The sequence below is a fragment of the Dichomitus squalens genome, assembly GCF_000275845.1.
Source record: "Dichomitus squalens LYAD-421 SS1 unplaced genomic scaffold DICSQscaffold_73, whole genome shotgun sequence".
Lineage (NCBI taxonomy): Eukaryota > Fungi > Basidiomycota > Agaricomycetes > Polyporales > Polyporaceae > Dichomitus > Dichomitus squalens.
The window spans coordinates 91,821-108,594 of NW_006766955.1; the positions used below are offsets into that span (position 1 = coordinate 91,821).

General features: G+C 52.4%; 6 protein-coding genes across 6 annotated transcripts; 3 read left to right on the forward strand and 3 right to left on the reverse strand.

Moving 5' to 3' along the window:
• Positions 1-431: 431 nt before the first annotated feature.
• On the forward strand, positions 432-1,839 carry DICSQDRAFT_150414 (PLP-dependent transferase; the record flags this gene model as incomplete). The annotated part of the gene is made up of 3 exons (XM_007370693.1): positions 432-1,194; positions 1,252-1,394; positions 1,447-1,839. 3 exons carry the CDS (start codon positions 432-434, stop codon positions 1,837-1,839), a joined length of 1,299 nt encoding a protein of 432 aa, XP_007370755.1.
• Positions 1,840-2,353: 514 nt separating this feature from the next.
• On the reverse strand, positions 2,354-3,334 carry DICSQDRAFT_163865 (uncharacterized protein; the record flags this gene model as incomplete). Its single annotated transcript, XM_007370694.1, has 5 exons — positions 2,354-2,365; positions 2,423-2,524; positions 2,572-2,684; positions 2,738-2,867; positions 2,960-3,334. 5 exons carry the CDS (start codon positions 3,332-3,334, stop codon positions 2,354-2,356), a joined length of 732 nt encoding a protein of 243 aa, XP_007370756.1.
• Positions 3,335-4,891: 1,557 nt separating this feature from the next.
• Positions 4,892-7,221, reverse strand: DICSQDRAFT_174836 (MFS general substrate transporter; the record flags this gene model as incomplete). Its single annotated transcript, XM_007370695.1, has 14 exons — positions 4,892-4,969; positions 5,031-5,343; positions 5,399-5,447; positions 5,499-5,724; positions 5,782-5,841; positions 5,934-6,047; positions 6,101-6,377; positions 6,431-6,499; positions 6,555-6,567; positions 6,627-6,709; positions 6,766-6,809; positions 6,874-6,962; positions 7,024-7,053; positions 7,116-7,221. 14 exons carry the CDS (start codon positions 7,219-7,221, stop codon positions 4,892-4,894), a joined length of 1,551 nt encoding a protein of 516 aa, XP_007370757.1.
• A 346-nt stretch (positions 7,222-7,567) lies between these two features.
• Positions 7,568-8,960, forward strand: DICSQDRAFT_113047 (glycoside hydrolase family 105 protein; the record flags this gene model as incomplete). Its single annotated transcript, XM_007370696.1, has 6 exons — positions 7,568-7,735; positions 7,791-7,806; positions 7,859-7,962; positions 8,024-8,301; positions 8,350-8,393; positions 8,434-8,960. The coding sequence occupies exons 1-6, from the start codon at positions 7,577-7,579 to the stop codon at positions 8,958-8,960; spliced, it is 1,128 nt and encodes a 375-aa protein (XP_007370758.1). The 5' UTR covers positions 7,568-7,576.
• Positions 8,961-11,468: 2,508 nt separating this feature from the next.
• Positions 11,469-13,043, reverse strand: DICSQDRAFT_113051 (uncharacterized protein; the record flags this gene model as incomplete). The annotated part of the gene is made up of 7 exons (XM_007370697.1): positions 11,469-11,812; positions 11,865-11,952; positions 12,009-12,193; positions 12,246-12,477; positions 12,533-12,635; positions 12,688-12,855; positions 12,905-13,043. The coding sequence occupies 7 exons, from the start codon at positions 13,041-13,043 to the stop codon at positions 11,708-11,710; spliced, it is 1,020 nt and encodes a 339-aa protein (XP_007370759.1). The 3' UTR covers positions 11,469-11,707.
• A 1,371-nt stretch (positions 13,044-14,414) lies between these two features.
• DICSQDRAFT_150417 (cyclopropane fatty acid synthase) lies at positions 14,415-16,561 on the forward strand (the record flags this gene model as incomplete). The annotated part of the gene is made up of 11 exons (XM_007370698.1): positions 14,415-14,586; positions 14,642-14,700; positions 14,753-14,872; positions 14,923-14,958; positions 15,020-15,229; positions 15,283-15,468; positions 15,525-15,646; positions 15,694-15,824; positions 15,879-15,909; positions 15,957-16,137; positions 16,541-16,561. The coding sequence occupies 11 exons, from the start codon at positions 14,415-14,417 to the stop codon at positions 16,559-16,561; spliced, it is 1,269 nt and encodes a 422-aa protein (XP_007370760.1).
• Positions 16,562-16,774: the final 213 nt, after the last annotated feature.

Consider the following 16,774-nt stretch of genomic DNA (forward strand, 5'->3'; position numbering starts at 1 on the left):
GAGGCTCGATTTGCTGAACGAGTTTGCATGAGATGTGGCCTCGTTATCGTAAGATAGCTCAAGCGACTCGGCAGAGCGGATCTGGCGAGTAACGAGTTCCTGCACCCTGCGTCGTTGCTATTCCTATGACATCGTCTCAACCTCCCGTGAATGTTCCCAACTCAAGTCTTGCCTGCTCTCAAACGCTGTACATAACGAAGAGGCCAAGCAACCAGGTGCGTGGGGGTAAACGAATGTCGCTGTTAAAACGCTATCGACACTCACAGAATCCTTAGGAAATCGTTCAGACATACAACATCTGTAATTACTACGGTGCTCGTCTAGCCCCGAACAGCCGGCGCGCATATTGCGTCGTGGCTCTTGCAGGTATGCCTGAATCTCCCTCACCAGACTGTTGATCCTAAAACTTTGTTATATAACGTAGAATAATCATGTCCGGTCCTCTTGCTACCGCGCTCGGTCAGGCTATCGCGTATCGCCAGAAACGGTCAATACCTACCCTGGACTTGCTCCAAGAGGTCCCCTCGTCGGCATCAGACCTGCTTTCCAACGACTACCTCTCCCTCGCGCTCGATCCAGCTCTTCGTATCGCAGCCCTTAAAACGCTTGCCGACACACGCCGCATTCTCGGTAGCGGCGGCTCGCGTGTCCTGAACGGCAACACGGCCGCGCACGTCGTGTTCGAGGCCCGCATGAAGCATTTCTTCGGCGCCCCCGCCGCACTCCTTTGCAACTCTGGTTACGACGCGAACGTCGCGTTCTGGCGATCCATCCCGCAGGAGGGCGACGCGGTCGTGTACGACGAGCTCGTCCACGCCTCCACGCGCGATGGCATGGCCGAGTCCCGCGCCAAGGGCGCGCTATTCCCCTTCCGGCACAACTCCGTCGCCTCGTTTCGCGAGTGTCTCTCCGGCGTGCTGGCGGCGCACCCAGCCATTGCGGCGGGCAGAGCTACGGTCTTCGTCGCCGTGGAGAGCTTGTACAGCATGGACGGCGATTTCGCACCCCTTCACGAGATCGTACGAGCTGTGGACGAGCTGGTATCCAAAAACTGCGGCCACATCATGGTTGACGAGGCGCATTCTACCGGAATCTATGGCTCTCAAGGGCGCGGATTTGTTGCAGCGCTTGGCTTGACCGGACGGATCGACACTGTTCTTCATCCGTTTGGCAAAGCGCGTGCTACTAGTGGTGGTATGTTTACGAGATCCCGTTAGCAGCGTTCTATTCTAACAAGTTTTCCCTGGGCAGCCGTTCTCCTCACATCTGCCATCGTGCGACATTATATCATCAACTACGGTCGACCATTCATCTTTTCCACGTCAATGCCCGGGGCTTTGGTCTGCCTCCTCGATGCCTCCCCCGATCACATTGGTAGTCACGCTGGTGACGAGGTATGTGTTAGGGATTCGTTACCGTAGTCCATAGCTCATAAGTTCTTACTAGGCACGCGAACGTCTGCACCGCCTCTCCGAACATTTTCACCGCTTAGTGGAAGGATCCCTAAAGCACGTTCCACCAAGCCTCCTCTCTCTGCTTCCGCGGAAGGCCCCTGGAGACTTCCCCAACGACATTGTCAGCCCAATATTTCCTATACTGACGGAGCATCCAGTCTTGCTGGCAGCGCATCTTCGACGATACGGCTACGCCTGCACATCCGTTCCCTATCCTGCGGTGCCTCGCGGTCAGGAGCGTATCCGGGTAGTTGTCCACGCTGCCAACAAGCCCGAAGAACTCAGGGAATTGGTCACTCGTATGCTAGAATGGGCAGCGTCCATGCAGGCGCGAGCCGCTCAACCTCAGTTGCGATCGATTCCAACGCTCCAGGCTAGACTGTGAGGGCCCGGATTCGAATGGTTTCATGAACGGCTTGCATTCTCCATAGCTTCTGTATACCTCTGAGCACTGCTCATTCCCACTCTCGTTGACTTTGTCCCTTCCTTCGCCTCTCCTTCAGCAGTCTTTTGCAAATTCAACACCACCGGCGTGTAACAGGGGGACTGCATATTGGCATTGTACCATATACTAGTACTAGATCTAATCTCCGAGTCTAATTTCATTCAAATTAAATGCGACTTGCACAGATAAATCGAGGTCGCTATACGTATGGCTGATAGGTCCAGTGGGAAGCACCAACCAATCCCTAGGGGAGTTTGTCTAAGGTCATTCTCAACGATTGCGCACTTCTGAAGAAAATCTTCGCCGCTTTTACTGGAGCTAGAAAGGACAGAGTTTTCACTAGTGTGGTATGTACGTATTATGCGTCTTCTGACTCAATCTTCAGGCGATTGTGCGTGGGGGGCGAAGTGCAGATGTGACGTACGTAGGTAGCGTATAGATGCGCAAGATGTCTTCATGTCTCCCACTGTGCCAAACGTAAGCAAACCGCACGATGAAATCCATGATCGTTCTCTATGCGCACCTTCGTCATGACCCATTCTGGATATCCAGCGGCGGCTTCTCCGCGAGCCGTGAGGCCGTTCTTGTCCACTGCGCCAACTCCGAACTGGTGTTCCTCATTCACCTAGCAACGCGATGAGCAAAGCTATAGAGTTGCACAGGGATACCTACCTCAAACCCAAAATGTGCGTAGATATCGCGCGTGCTTGCTTTCGTAGCCTCCAAGTGAACTGGTTTTGGCGTCGTCCGTTGAAATCCCGCCTCCATCAACATGGAAGCATATCCTGTATGCCAAAATGTCAGCTAAGTCACTGTCGCTGGCAGACTACGTCCCTACCTTTCCCTTGGTGAGCTGGATCGACTACCATCTCGAACAAATACCAAGAGTCCAGGCGATCCCGCCCACGAGCCTTGAAAGCTGTTTCGAGGGCACGTTCAACTGCGGGAGTGAAGTCTAGAACCATTCTCTATTCAAATATCAAGTTAGCGATTGCGAGCCAGAACCACACTGGCAAATGGCACTCGCCTTGACACCAGTCAGGCCCCATCCCCAGACAACCTTCAGTAGGCCCGCCCGAAGGAATGTCATGGGCGGGAGATCCAGAGTCTCCCCAGGGGGCAACCAAATCCCGACCGCCACGATATTCTCTTCTCTAAAATCGCTCTCGGAAGGGACCACAACAACGTCTATGAAACCGCCCACAAGAAGAGTTGCTCTGGTGAGGGCAATCTGGAACCAGTTTAGGTTCCTAATAGTCTTCCGCTCCGAGGGCGTCGGACGGTCCAGATCCTTCACCAGCTCCCTGACACACCCATACCAGTTCATCGCCGGGTCATTTACGAAGGCACGAGTAAGGACACGCGCAACGTCGTCCATTTCTGAGGGTACTGCAGCCCGAACGTGAGCCTTGGAGTGTTTGCGAGGATCTGACATGTCAGAGGAATGGGGAGCGGCTCGAAGGAACTGATGACGGCTTCTGTAAGCTTAAAGGCACGCGTGGGCAGTGAGGTCAAAAACACTCCGCGTAAGTGATCAGGAGCAAAAGGTTCTTGACTTCTAGGCGCCGACACCCAACCGTTGATGGAGGCAGTCCGATCATGATGGCGCCCGGGCAACCTTCCGGACCCCGACTAGCCGGAGCACGTAAGTCGGTTTCGAGCCTCTCATCATGAGTCACGGATATAAACCTAGTGCGTATGCTGTCTCTGCTAGAAGTGGGGATAGGCAGCGCCCGGGTTAACCGAGGAGGCGCGCGTCAGAGCGCCCGGCCTTCGCTTATGCCTCTAGATGTGGACGGGGCTTGAATTGCGCGGTAATCTCCTCTAGACGACGGCTCGATAAGACGGCAGGACAGCGGAAAGGAATGCTGGTGGCTGAAGGGCGGTCGACAGGTAAAAGAAAGATCTCTCTCCGTACTTCCCCATTATGACTGAGACAAGTGGTGAAAAATTATCATGGACATCGAATGCACAAGGTCTCTCGTGGCGATTTTCGAGTTAGGGCTTAGATATGTAGATACGAGGTAAATGGAAAAACTGCACGAGAGAATCGCTAGTGTGTTAGCTCTTCTACAACTTTTGTGTGAGCACCCAGAGCTCAAAGTGAGCCCAGCAGGGTAAAAATCACGATGTTTGTGGACGGTGGCTGGCTTACATAATGTAGAAGCGCTCGGCGTTGAGTGGACAGGAGCTGCGATAACTACCCAAAACGATAGTACCAGCCTACCAGCTCACTTCCCCTATACGCCATGGCTCGCCGCTCATGTGCGCAGAAAGCTCTTCCAAGCACGAGTATAAACGATATAAATAGCTAGAAGCATCGCAACATAGAAAAATCCCTCCTACACCTCTGGCAGACCCAGCCAACCCTGTTGCCTCCGTCCTCTCCCGACCAGTGCGATCATCCTATGCAGCAAAACATCCTGCAAGACATGTCAATGGTTCACCCAAACCTACGCCGTGCCAACAGGGTTTTGGTCTTTCCGAGACTCAAACCGCACCTTTGTTCCTTGTCTGAACACGGTTATGACCTCCAAGCCTCCGTATACCACTCCAATCCATGTCGGAGTACAATCTAGATACGTTTTCGATCGAGTTGAGCTCGCTTAGATGAGAGTCGTTTGTTTAGATAACTCGATCGGACAAAATCTCTGAGCGCTACCGTTATGTAAGCAGAACATCGGCTAGTGGGCGCTGCCTATCCCCACTAGAAGGTCGGTTTAGGGAAGTATCGATCATGATTCCGCCACACTACTTAGTGGCCATGGGAGGCCCATTCACGTTCCGCGTTCTTCCCTTCATGCCCGTTAGTCCCTTATCTGCATGTGACACTGGCACTAAATGACTTGTTAAGATATATTTGTCGTCTGAGCCATAATCCTAAGTCGTGTGCTAGTAATACAGCGTGTCAATCGTTCAGGAAACATCGTGCAGAGATGGACGTGAGAGCGGGGGTAAGAGTGTGGGAGCGAACGATCATGTTGTCGCAAGCCTAGTATATATACCGGAAGTCAGCATTCTCCTGGTCCGTCAAGTCGTCAAAGGCATGCGTATGGCTTATGTGCTCGTCCTGTCAGGCAAATAATCCCAGTCTCCAGGAAATGCCACTGGAACAAAACTTAAAGACTTACCCTCTGCTCACCGCCAGCCGTCGTCTCCCTCAGGGCAGCTGCGCGCCGCTTCAAGAGATTCAGACGCATAAGGTATAGACGAAGGAAAAAGAGTGCAGCGATTTGCACGCAATAGACCACGAGATGCGCGATGAACGCTTTCGTGTATCGCGGAGCATCGTTAGAGCGGAACACCTGTGGGCCGACCGCGTTCCCGACGGCCCAAGCAACGAAGACGAGGGAAGAAGCGACGACTTGCTTCGTGCGCCCCGCGACATTGTTCGACATAATGGCGAGGTTCAGGACCGACACCGCTCCGAATGCCATCGTTAGGCTAAAGCAAAGATTCAACTCATGTCCAGGGATAGAACGCCGTGCCCTGAACTTACTAGAATGAAATCAGGAGGCCAACTTTCGTGTCACTCCCGGTTGGAACGGCTGTCCGATTCATCAGCCTCTGTACTACGAAATGAGTTTTTAGCGACGTACTCAAGAATACGATGGTGCCGATTATGCTAGGCAATGTGTAAATGATTCCAAACAGTACCTTCTGGTTGTATCTCCTGGAGAGGTAGGCAGCGCTGAAGAGGAAACTCATGATGATTGCCCCTTGAGCGATGGCGAGGAGGTACGTTTGTAGCGTGGTGTAACCGAACGCCCTGATGATCAGGTTGGAAAATGCGCCGAGACCGCCAGGAGGGAGTCCATTGGTGAACTGGAAGGCGAAGCCCACGTGAGAATGTTATTCGCAGGAGGGGAGCGTGTGGCGTACAGAAATCAAGGTACAACTCAGCACGACAGGATCAGTGAAGGCTTCGCGGACTTGGTACCACTGTCGACTTCGTGAGCCGGAGGACCAGTGACCTAGAACTGTTTACGCACCTTGAACTCCTTGTTTTAGATTCCAGTTTCGTTCTTCCTTACTCGCTCCGCCATGAGCAGACGATCCTCAGGCGAGAAACACGTGGCCCGCATGGGGGAATCCGGAAGCCAGAAACCGACGAAGATTCCCCAAGCGAAGGTGAGAGATCCAAGCAGCTGAATGATTGTTAGGGCAACACGTTATGGCAACGTAAAAGAGCCGCACACACAGTGAACAAGATTTGCCAGTTCTTCAGGGGCTGATTTTGGATATGGGCGACGCCGTACGCAAGCAAACCGCCAACGCATTGCTGGAAACCGTTCATGGAGTAGAACGCGCCGATGACCAGTGCTTGCTCCTCACGTCGGTACCACATGGTCGACAGAAAGACGAATGCAGGCTGGCAAACGGTCTCGAAGATGCCAAGGAATGTCCGGACGATGACAAGACCTGTGAAGTTCTTGCATGCAGCGGTACACGCAAGGACTGCACCCCACGCAGAGATGCTACAGGTGCTCGCTAAGTGGTAGGTGAAGCGTGGAATGTGTGGAGAGCGCACTTGAAGGCAAGATACTTCCCAATCGGCAGCCTTTGGATCAGTCTGTTCGTAGGGAATTCCCAGGCAAGACTGCAGATCGCTTTGTTGAGCCGAACCTCGAAGAATGAGAGGCATTTGAGCTTACATGGCAAGATACACTACGATTGGGTAGTGTAAGTTCATGATCATACAGCGTGTATCAGGTAGGAAGACATACCGCAAGTCGTCAGCCAAGAGTATTGTTGTCCAACAAGGTGCGTGTCATCGACGATCCCCATGATGGACGCGAAATTAATCGTTCTACCAAGCGCCTCTTTAGTGGCAGGTACTCAACTTCAAGTCGAATCATCTCTCACCCTTTGTCGAGCGTTTGGGCAAAGTACGTGACGACCATGACCACCTATGGGGGAAAGGTAGTCAGCCCAACGCTGGGCATAGCTGGTCGGTGCACATTGGGTTCCTACCAAGACACGCTTGTGAATCATCCACCTCAACCTCCGATCCGTCGCCTCGTCTATCTCAATGGGTCCCTTTCCCTGCGTCGCAAAGAATTCTGAATGTCAATTTGTCAGAGGAAACTCGCGGCGACAGCTGTCTACAGTAACATGGCCTACCTGCAACCTCCGCATCGATACCAGCAGCAGCTAGAGACGTAACACAAGACGAGTCAGTCAAAGCACTTGAGGAACTTGTATGAGTGACATACGTTGAGTCTCCGCCCTGCTCGTCACGGACGTGATGTCCTTCTCGACATCTTCGATTCGACGCTCGAGCACCTGGGAGGAGGGGTCGTGCTTGTCAAGTCCTGACATACTGCCGGGCGCAGGTTGGAAGAGGCAAGACGAGGTCGCCGTTACTCGACTTCGACACCAAATATCTTATACGCGCCTCGAACTAGGCTTGGCCCGTACCAGCTGACCCCATGGGGTCAGCTGCGAAATTGAACAAAGAAGTCTCCGATCCAGCTGGACGACTCGCTTCACCGCCAATCACCCGGACCCTGGAAGATGCGGGAAAATGCGGGGTATGTGATCGTCGGCCCGCCAGGCCGCAAGACCTGGCCCGCAAGACCGGACCGCCGCCGCCTGCGCCAAGAGGTCAATCACAGGCACATAAAGGAGGCCGCTAAGAGTGTACGACGATCGACCAGCCTCGACACGAATAGCCATGTCTTTCAGAAATGTCAATCCTGCCAAGGTCGCTACGATCAAGCACATCAACAACTTGATCACTTGCCTCGTCAATATCAAGGATGAGACGGGCGAGTTCCTCATGCCTCTCGCCGATGGCCGCATAATCGACACAAAAGGCTGGGAGGATTGGGAGGTAAGCACATCATATAAGACTAGTACCTGATCATCAACACTCACCAGTATGACAGTGGACACATGGAGTCGGTAAGGTACCGTTCAATGGTCACAGGGACTAGAGTTGACACAACGACGTCAGGTCTCTACGGGCTGCTGAAGTTCCACGAGATCACCGGGGATCAACGAGCGCTCGATATAGCGCTGAAGTGGTTCAAGGACAGGTTCGAGATCGGTACCACCAAGGTGCGTCTCCGCGTCCGTACTACACTTAGCTAGCAAACTACTGATGCGACATCTCTACCAGAACGTCAATACCATGTCCCCATTGCTTACTGCCGCCTATCTGCACGAAAAAGGTGTCGCGGACTACTTCGTCCACCTCGATTCTTGGGCGGAGTGGGTTATGTATGACATGCCCCGGACCGAAGAGGGCGGCCTCCAACATATCACGTACCTCACCGACAACTCCCAGCAACTGTGGGATGACACACTCATGATGAGCGTTCTCCCGCTGGCGAAAATTGGCCTTGTCCTCAATCGACCGCATTACGTCGAAGAGGCGAAACGCCAATTTATCCTACAGTGAGTTTATAGTCAGATGTCGGGTGCGCAGCAAGCTAAAGGACACAGCATCAAATACCTCCAGGACCTGAAAACGGGGCTCTGGTTCCATGGTGCGTCCTTGGGTACTCGTCTACTCCCGGGCCGCATCAGAGACGACTTTGCTTCCAGGGTGGACGTTTGACGGACACCACCATTTTGGGAAGGCGCGCTGGGGTCGGGGTAACTGCTGGGTGACTGTCGCGATCCCCGACTTCATCGAGCTTCTCGGGTTGCCCGAAACCGATGGTGTTCGCAAATTCTTGACAACATCTCTTGTGGCCCAGATCGACGCCTTGGTCAAGTATCAGAACCCTCAGACTGGCCTCTGGCACACGCTCATAGACGACCCGTCGTCGTACTTGGAGGCATCGGCTACGGCGGGCTTTGCGTACGGCATCTCGAAGGCGCTGCGCCTACGGCTGATCCCACGAGAGGAGCGCTACGTGGACACAGCAAGGAAGGCGATGGAGGGCGTGCTCGCAAATATCTCGGAGGAGGGAGAGCTGAGGCAGACATCATTTGGTACACCGGTCTTTCATGATGCCAAGCAGTACAAAGATATACCTCTCACCACCATGCCTTACGGCCAGAGCTTGGCTTTGTTGGCTCTCACTGAACACCTTAGGACCTTTATCTAGAACGTCCGTATTAGTCATATCGTGCCAATGTATAACCGTGTACATTTCGAGTGGCCACATTGAAGAGTATGAACCTCCCCTCTAACGGCACCGCTTCGTTGCTCGCCTACCGGGTCGACTGGTGACGACTTGGAGTAAGGGATCTGCAACGCCGTGACCATTGCATTCGAGCGACACTGTGCCGCATTGTAACCCTTGTATGCGATCAGCAACGGGATCTTCATCGCGCACAAGGACCGTGGAGCTGGAGAGGGAGATGGGGTCTGGCTTTGCACGCTTATTATGTTCGTGCGCACGCCATGGACATATTGAAGAGTAGGCATGACGGTACTTGGCGCAAGTAGTAGCGAGGTTCGTGAAGGTGGGGTGGGGAAGGCACGTCTCACCGCAGGACATCGGACAGATGCTTGTTTCCCCACGCTGCTTGCAGGTTGAAGGACGCAGAAGTGATGGGCGGCGAGATTGGTGGCGACGGTTGGAAATTGAGGTTTTACGATCGTTGGGCCGTGTTGTGTGTTCCACTAGAAAGGAAGTCCGCGTGAGGAAAAAAAGAGATGCATGGTCGTTTAGACCAAGTGCAAAAGGTATCAAGTCGCATGTTGAACGGAAGGAGCCGTTGGTCTCAATTGATGCGGAAGTCAAATTTGGACTCTCGGCGCTTTCTTCATCCTACTACCTTTCCCGCCTTGTCTGCGTCGTAGACACGCCTTGAGATGCTAGACGGCGAATGTCACCCTTCAACAAATCCTCAAGGGATGCTATATCTTCTCTGTGATCTGCTTTCTGTCTGCTGGGGCGAGTCCGGGTCATCCTTGGTTCAGGGCTGACGCCAAACGTCCTGTCGACCTGCAGGCACTCTCTGGGCCCGATTGGTGTGTCTCCTCGCTGTACGACTGCCCTTCTACGATGTCAGGAACGCCACATGTTGCTAGTCCCTCCTCTGTCCTTTCCATCTGCTCACCTCTCGGCGTGGCTTGCCCTCTGTCTCTCCACTTCTGCACGCATCTAGGCAAGTTCTCTATTCCCTGTAATCTCGTGCTCCCAGTGCTCTAAGATCGCTAGCTCTTCCTCGGTTCCTTCGATATTCTTCCTTTCCCCCCCTAATTATAACATGAGTTGAATCTCCCTGCAACTACCCCTCCTTAGCGTGGAGACTTGTGTCGTAGGATCCCCGTCCCCACGTTTGTCCCTACCGCCTATCTATATAAGGTAGGTCTGCTTGTATCTCCCCCCAGTTTGCAGAGGCACTAGGGAGCGGACGCCATGGCTATCCATGCCAGACATCAGGTGCGTGTTCATGTTGAGCGCGCCGCCGTGTGTCTAGTATGCGTTGTCAGCAGTGAAGGCCATTATATCTGCCGCAGCGCCGGTCCTGCTATCTATCCTTTCGCAGCACTTCGCTGGCCCCGGTAGATTCCCCACACCCTCAAGCGTGTTGACGTCTCGTACAACTGCTGGGTACATGCATCCTTTCAGAATCGACGAAACAGCTGTGTTCTTGCCAAGATACGCACGTTCTCTTGAGACTCCTCGCAGTCTTGGCGATCCAGGCCCAGGTCGTGGTGGAGGGAGCACAGTCAGAGCTCTAAGCACCTGAGGTCGTCGTCGTCGACTTCGTAAGTACATCCTTGTGCACTGGCCTCTAGAGCGCGTTTGTCTCACCATCGTCCAAAGGATAATCACACTGATGAGGCGAGCGCATGGGTTTGCTTCCCCGAGTTCGACCTTCTCGCACACAACGTCACCACCACCTTGGTCCTTGGGGGCGCTACCCCGTCGTCCACTGCACAGCCTCAGCCGACATCTGCCAGCTCTATACAGACGAGAGGGAGCTCGACGCGGCTCTATGTAATTCCGCTCTTATCCACTCATCTTCTACGTCGCTGCTCTCGCGTTGCTCGTTCAGCTGATGCTTGTGCTATTATTGTTTTCGGAGTCGCTGGGCAAGAAGACCAAGGCGGCTGCGTCGTCGTTCCGACGACCCCCAACTGCGGAAGAGCCTCTCGGTGCAATCGAGCATATCTATGACCAGGGTGCCAAACGGGTCGGTTCTCGTGTTAAGCTGGAGTATTAGCAACAGCTGATGTATCGTGAAGCTGAGCTACTAAATCTCCTTCTTATCTTAACATCCCTCTGGTGCAGGTTTTTGGACCGATGATCAATTGTCATGGTGCGTTCTCCCTTCACCGTCTTCCTGCTTCGTCATTGGTGATAGTATACCCGCGTGCCCTTTAGCCTCTTATATTCGGAAATCGTCTACAGCAAAACGGTCGCGATGTACCCCAAGACGATCTACGTCGTCGCAGGCAGCATGTCCCTCGTTTTCGTCGCCGGCCTCCTGCTCGTCTGTCCCGATGTACACCCCAGCCGGTCGCGCGGCGTCTCCTCAGAGGGTTAGAGCGCGCGGCGAGCCCCCGCCTGGCTCGAATGGGCCGGCCTCTGAGGCGTCGTTCGGGTCCTCGCGCCGAGATCTAGCTCGGAGTCGGGCTCTGCACTCTTGTCTGGGGTGTCCCATCGGAGGCGGCCGACATGAGGCGCCTCGTGGGGGGTAGCGTATATATATATGTACGGCTCTTAGATCACTTGGGATATCGACTGTGCTCTATTCATCGTTTAGTCTCCTTTGGACAAATGCGGACATGAAAAAAGAAAGATCAGCGACGGAGTTCATACGGTGATGCTCACATGCGCAGTATTACGAATGATACACACGAACGGGGTAGGGTAGCTCGTAAAAAAAGCCACGCTCAAAGACGCGCTGCAGGGCGTTGTTCATTGCTATCCTTCTCAGATGAAGCGCAAAAAATGGAGTATATCACTTGAGCGACACCGTCAGGGTTCTCTTGTAATGCCTAGCCGCATGTGAGTCAGGATATACCAACAGCATACACCCAAAACACGAACCAAGTGGCCGCAGTTTGGGACAACTGAGATGGAAGCCATCACACGGCCTTCCGAGACATCGCATATCCCCTCGCGAGCTGCCAAGGAGCTTGAATCCTTGCTTTAGTAATAAGCGCATGTGAGCACGTTTATGATTTTACTTACACCAGCTCCGGACGCTCGCTAAAAACAGCATGGACAGGGTACCGAGCGCACATCTTACTGATCAACTTTCCTGCGACAATATGGTCGTTCGCATAGTAGTAGCCCACCTCCTGGGCATTACGAGACTTGGGTGTGACTCCCATCTTGCCGGTCTTGGGATCAGTGTCCTCGACAAAACCGTACTTCTATGTCGGCGGTGAGCATAGTCAACACGAAAACATCAAGTAGACGAGGCACCAGATAGAGTTCAAGCACCCGTGGGTCCCATATCTTCCAAGGGTATCTCTTAAGCAACCAGGTCCGTAGAGTGGCGAAGTCTTCCCAGAACTCTCGACGAGCAAGCACTCCAGCAGTGTTGGTGTCTCCCTTCTTAAGAGATTCCTCGCTGATCGGGGGCGGCAACATGACCGGTTCCACGAGTATGAGAGCACGAAGGGAGGGTGGATCATTTCCGCCGCACACCAGGGTCCTATGTAGTCTATCCATTAGACTTTGATAATTGTGAGCATATGAGACTTTCTTACCAAGCGGAAGTACTCGCAGAGTGACCAACCGCCACAATGCTGTGTCCCTTCACAAATTCAGACCTCACAAAGTAGCCGAGCATGCTGGCATAGTCTTGAATAGCTAGAATCACATTGAATTAGTACCTGCATCTGATACAGGAGTGTGCACCCACATAGCGGCTGATGCCCACAGAGAATTGCTCTATTCAATAGGGCAGAATCACCGTGGTTAGGTGCATCCAGTGCCCAGGCTTCCCGCACGCGCCAGCCAGGTTGAAGGGCAGTAGATTTGAAGCAGAGGTCAAACAACATAGTGAGGGTAGGCAACCATTGTTCCTTGTCTGAGTAGATGATGAGTCCGATAAGGAATACGACAGGGTTAACACTCACGGCCGCTGCTGCAGTGCGCAATAACGAGCGTGACCCCGTCTCGATTGTTGAGTCTGGATTCATGGCGGTATCGGTTGGCAGCAACAAGTAGGTGAGATTCCGGCAGGAGGAGTTGGTGGGGCTCACAAATGAGAGACATGGTGAGTATCGACACAAGGTATGAGATCGAGTGCCCTTCGAGCGAGCAGAGGAAGACCTCGACTCCCGGTTCGGATATTTCCGAGACCGCGGGGCCGGCACCAGTCAGGACACGGGAATTGACAAAATCATACGAGAAAACTAGAACCCAGTGGGAGCGCTATCAACGGTAAGAGAAATGGAAGCAGCAGGACCCACGAGGGCTTCTCATCTGATGCGCTCACTGCTATTGCGGCGCGCACAGTGATTCCGGCGCTCAGCTCTCAGAACCGTCATCGATATCAGTGATGTATTATCCATCTGAGCTTCTAGTCCTTCGAATAGCGGTGGAGTCATCCCTTCCGCTTCGTGGACCAGATTGTTGCACACACTGTTCTATCCGAGTCTCGCAAAAATTCACTCTGAATTTGTCTCGACTGCTATGTGACAATGGCGATATCGCGATTTTTGCGGCATTCTTTTCACTTGCGTCGTCCGCGGCCTCGACAGAAAAGGAGCTCTGCAATTCCTTGTTTTGATACCTTCGATGTGTTTGAAATGTCTTTGAAACAGGCATCTTGTGGCCTCCCTAGTTTGAATATCCGACATCTCTACAATCTTAGAAGTGTGACGGTTGGAGGAGTCAGTGAAACTTCTTTCCTACCATCGACCATCTCTCGCAAACAAAGACCACTGTCACCCCCTAAGCTTGGACATGGATAATTTCTTTTGGGTGCTTCACTGTGTCATCAGCACAAGAAGTTGCATGCAATGCCTCTTTTGACTGTTCATGCAGTCGCTGCCTTGAGTCGAAAATGGCAACGGGGAACGGAGTACGCTTTTGGATGGCTTTTCCTGTACCCATGAATTCCACACTATCGGTTCATTTGTCGTCCGGCTATAGTTCGAGGGAATTGAACGATGATGGTTGATGACACTCATCGGAAACGGCTTCAGCTCTGACTCCGCTAACAATCGGGGCCACTGCTAAGTGCCTTCCTGGTATTCTTCGGCGAACACTCTCGGCTAGGTTTCAACTTCCGGAATACATCTAGAATGCGAGCCGTCGTGATAACACCACTAGTCTGCGATTGTTGTACGTCGCAGCCAATTTCAGTCACCCCTGAGAGTGTATTATAAATACTTATCCTCATATGCTTGAACCACAGACCCCCCACAGCGACGAAGTCCATCATCAACGATCTATCATAGCAGACGATATGGCCAAGGACTACAACATCATGACTCCTAGTGAATGTGCTCCTGTTGGCCTCTCAAGGACCGTATATCCACGGCTCTCCCTTTACCTTTGGCAGCAAATAGTTGCGCTAGGTAGGTTTATCCGAGTGCCTCTAGAATAACTCATGGCTGAATACAGGGACAAGCTCGGAGCATGGTCTGTACGGCACTCAGAAAGGGTATTAGGCATGGGAGCGTGACTATCGCCGACAACTCCGGTTTATATACTTTCGGAGAGAGTACTCCTAATACGAATAGATGCGGAACTCTCTACATTCATGACGAGACGTTCTGGGTTCGGATCTACGTGTGGTACGACATTGGCTGTAGGTGATCTCATATCACGCTATGTTCCAAATCACTGACGCCACCCATCTCTAGTTTCCGAAGCCTTCCTAAATGGAGAGTTCACATCTCCAGACCTGAAGACCATACTAAACGTGAGATCTCCAGGACCGTCAGCTTTCCCAGATGAGCTGAACAGTCTTACAGATCTATATTGACAATCACTTGGAATTGGACGCTTTCTCGACAGTGGTATACAGGGTCAAGAGCGTGATCGACTCAGTCATTCAACGGTTTAGTCATGGTCTGACCAAAGCTGCGGAGAATGTGAGATACTCCTACTGACTATGAAGCTCATTGATGACCAAGATGTGTAGGTTGCTGGATACGACGCCTCCAACGATTTATACCGCGTAAGTACACTCCCATGTGCTGGATCACCTCCATTCGGAAACCTCTGAATGTTGTCTATAGGCATTCCTGAGTGCGGAAATGCAGTATTCTTGCCCCATCTGGGGCCAAGAAGAAGGTGGGGTTCGTGGGGACTTGGAAGGGCAGCGACGTCTGGGCGACTTGGAAAGTGCCCAGAAGCGCAAGATTGATGCTATTCTCCGTAAAGCTCGTCTACGTCCTGGAGACAGACTCCTGGAAATTGGAAGTGGGTGGGGAGGCATTGCCATCGCGGTATGTGATATGATTTCCGCCGAACTGTCTTTACAATCTCACATCATATTCAGGCGGCTACATTGGGCTGCAAGGTGGACACCATCACGCTCTCTGTGGAGCAGTGTACCCTGGCTAGAGAAAGGGTGGAAGAGGCAGGGTTTTCTCATTCTGTTCGGGTCCATCTAATGGACTATCGAAACCTCCCACCTGAGTTTCACAAGGCTTTTGACGCATGCATTAGCATAGAGATGCTGGAGGTAAATTTCCTTTATATTATGTATTGGGTTCCAATCCGCTGATGCCTCATTTCAAGGCCGTCGGCAGCGAGTGGATGTCTACTTACATCAAGACAATTGACTGGGCGCTGAAGGACGATCGAGCTGCAGTCGTTCTATCTGCGACTACGTATCCTGAAGGCACACATAAGTCTATTCAGTGCGCCGCTATTATGCTTCCACATGTACATACTGACTGTAGAGCAGAGGAAATGACTTCGTGCGCAAGTATCATTGGCCTAATTGCACACTCCCTACTTCTACATCCCTTGCAAACGCATTCCGAGATACCCTCAATGGGAGTTTCTCTTTGGAGTCTATTGAAGATATTGGTTGCCGTAAGTATGCCTTGATGTACTTATCATTGAGCTGAGGCGCCTCACTATTCATAGACTACCCTCGCTGCTTGCGTGAATGGCGCAGGTATGTGAAGTCACAGAATGTGCCTTTCGTTGCTCAATTGTCTTCAGGAGACTCAATGAAAACTGGTCGGAAACGCTCTTGAAATCTCTTCGAATCCGCTACCCTACACTGAAGAATGAGATGACCCTTGCTGTCTTCAAGCGACGTTGGGAATATATGTACATATACATGGAAGTCGCATACTCCCGAGTGTGGCTGAGTCTTCCGATATGGACTTTTGTTCGTCCGGTGCGTTCCGCCATAACTATCCTTTCAAATTCACTAATTTGTCTGTCTTCAGTGCAATCCGGCAATGAGCTGTGCCTGAGGATGGCTAGTAGCCGCGTGCTACACTATTTTTCCAAGTTGTCACAGGCTTTGCGAGGACTCAAATTACGTATGACTGTTATGTAGCGAGTGTACTTTCACAAGAAGCTACTGAGGCGATGGTCTTGCATTTTCACTGTCTCCACACGTTGAAGCTGGGATGGAAACCAATGAGGGTTTTACCGCATAACTGCATGACGCCGTGTACAAAACGAAAATATGCACAGAAAGCATGTCGAGTGTCCGAGACAGGGGACGGACGCGAGCTCAGCATGCGAAGGGGATCAACGGACACACACTTCAGCAGCAATGCGAGTCCACAGAGGTCTGCGGAAAACGAAGGTAGGCTTCTCCTCGAAGTTGCAGTATAGCAGATGATGGTACTGTGTAGCAGCTCAGATAGGATTGCTCCGAGTTGACCTCGGAAGCAGTTACGGATTCAATATGCAGCCCCCGCCACTGGCGTCTTCTCATGACTCAGACCTGCAGACTCGTGGCCAGCGTTGTAGGGACCAATAGTACATCGATACCAGTGAAACGACGCTCATGTGGCCCGCAC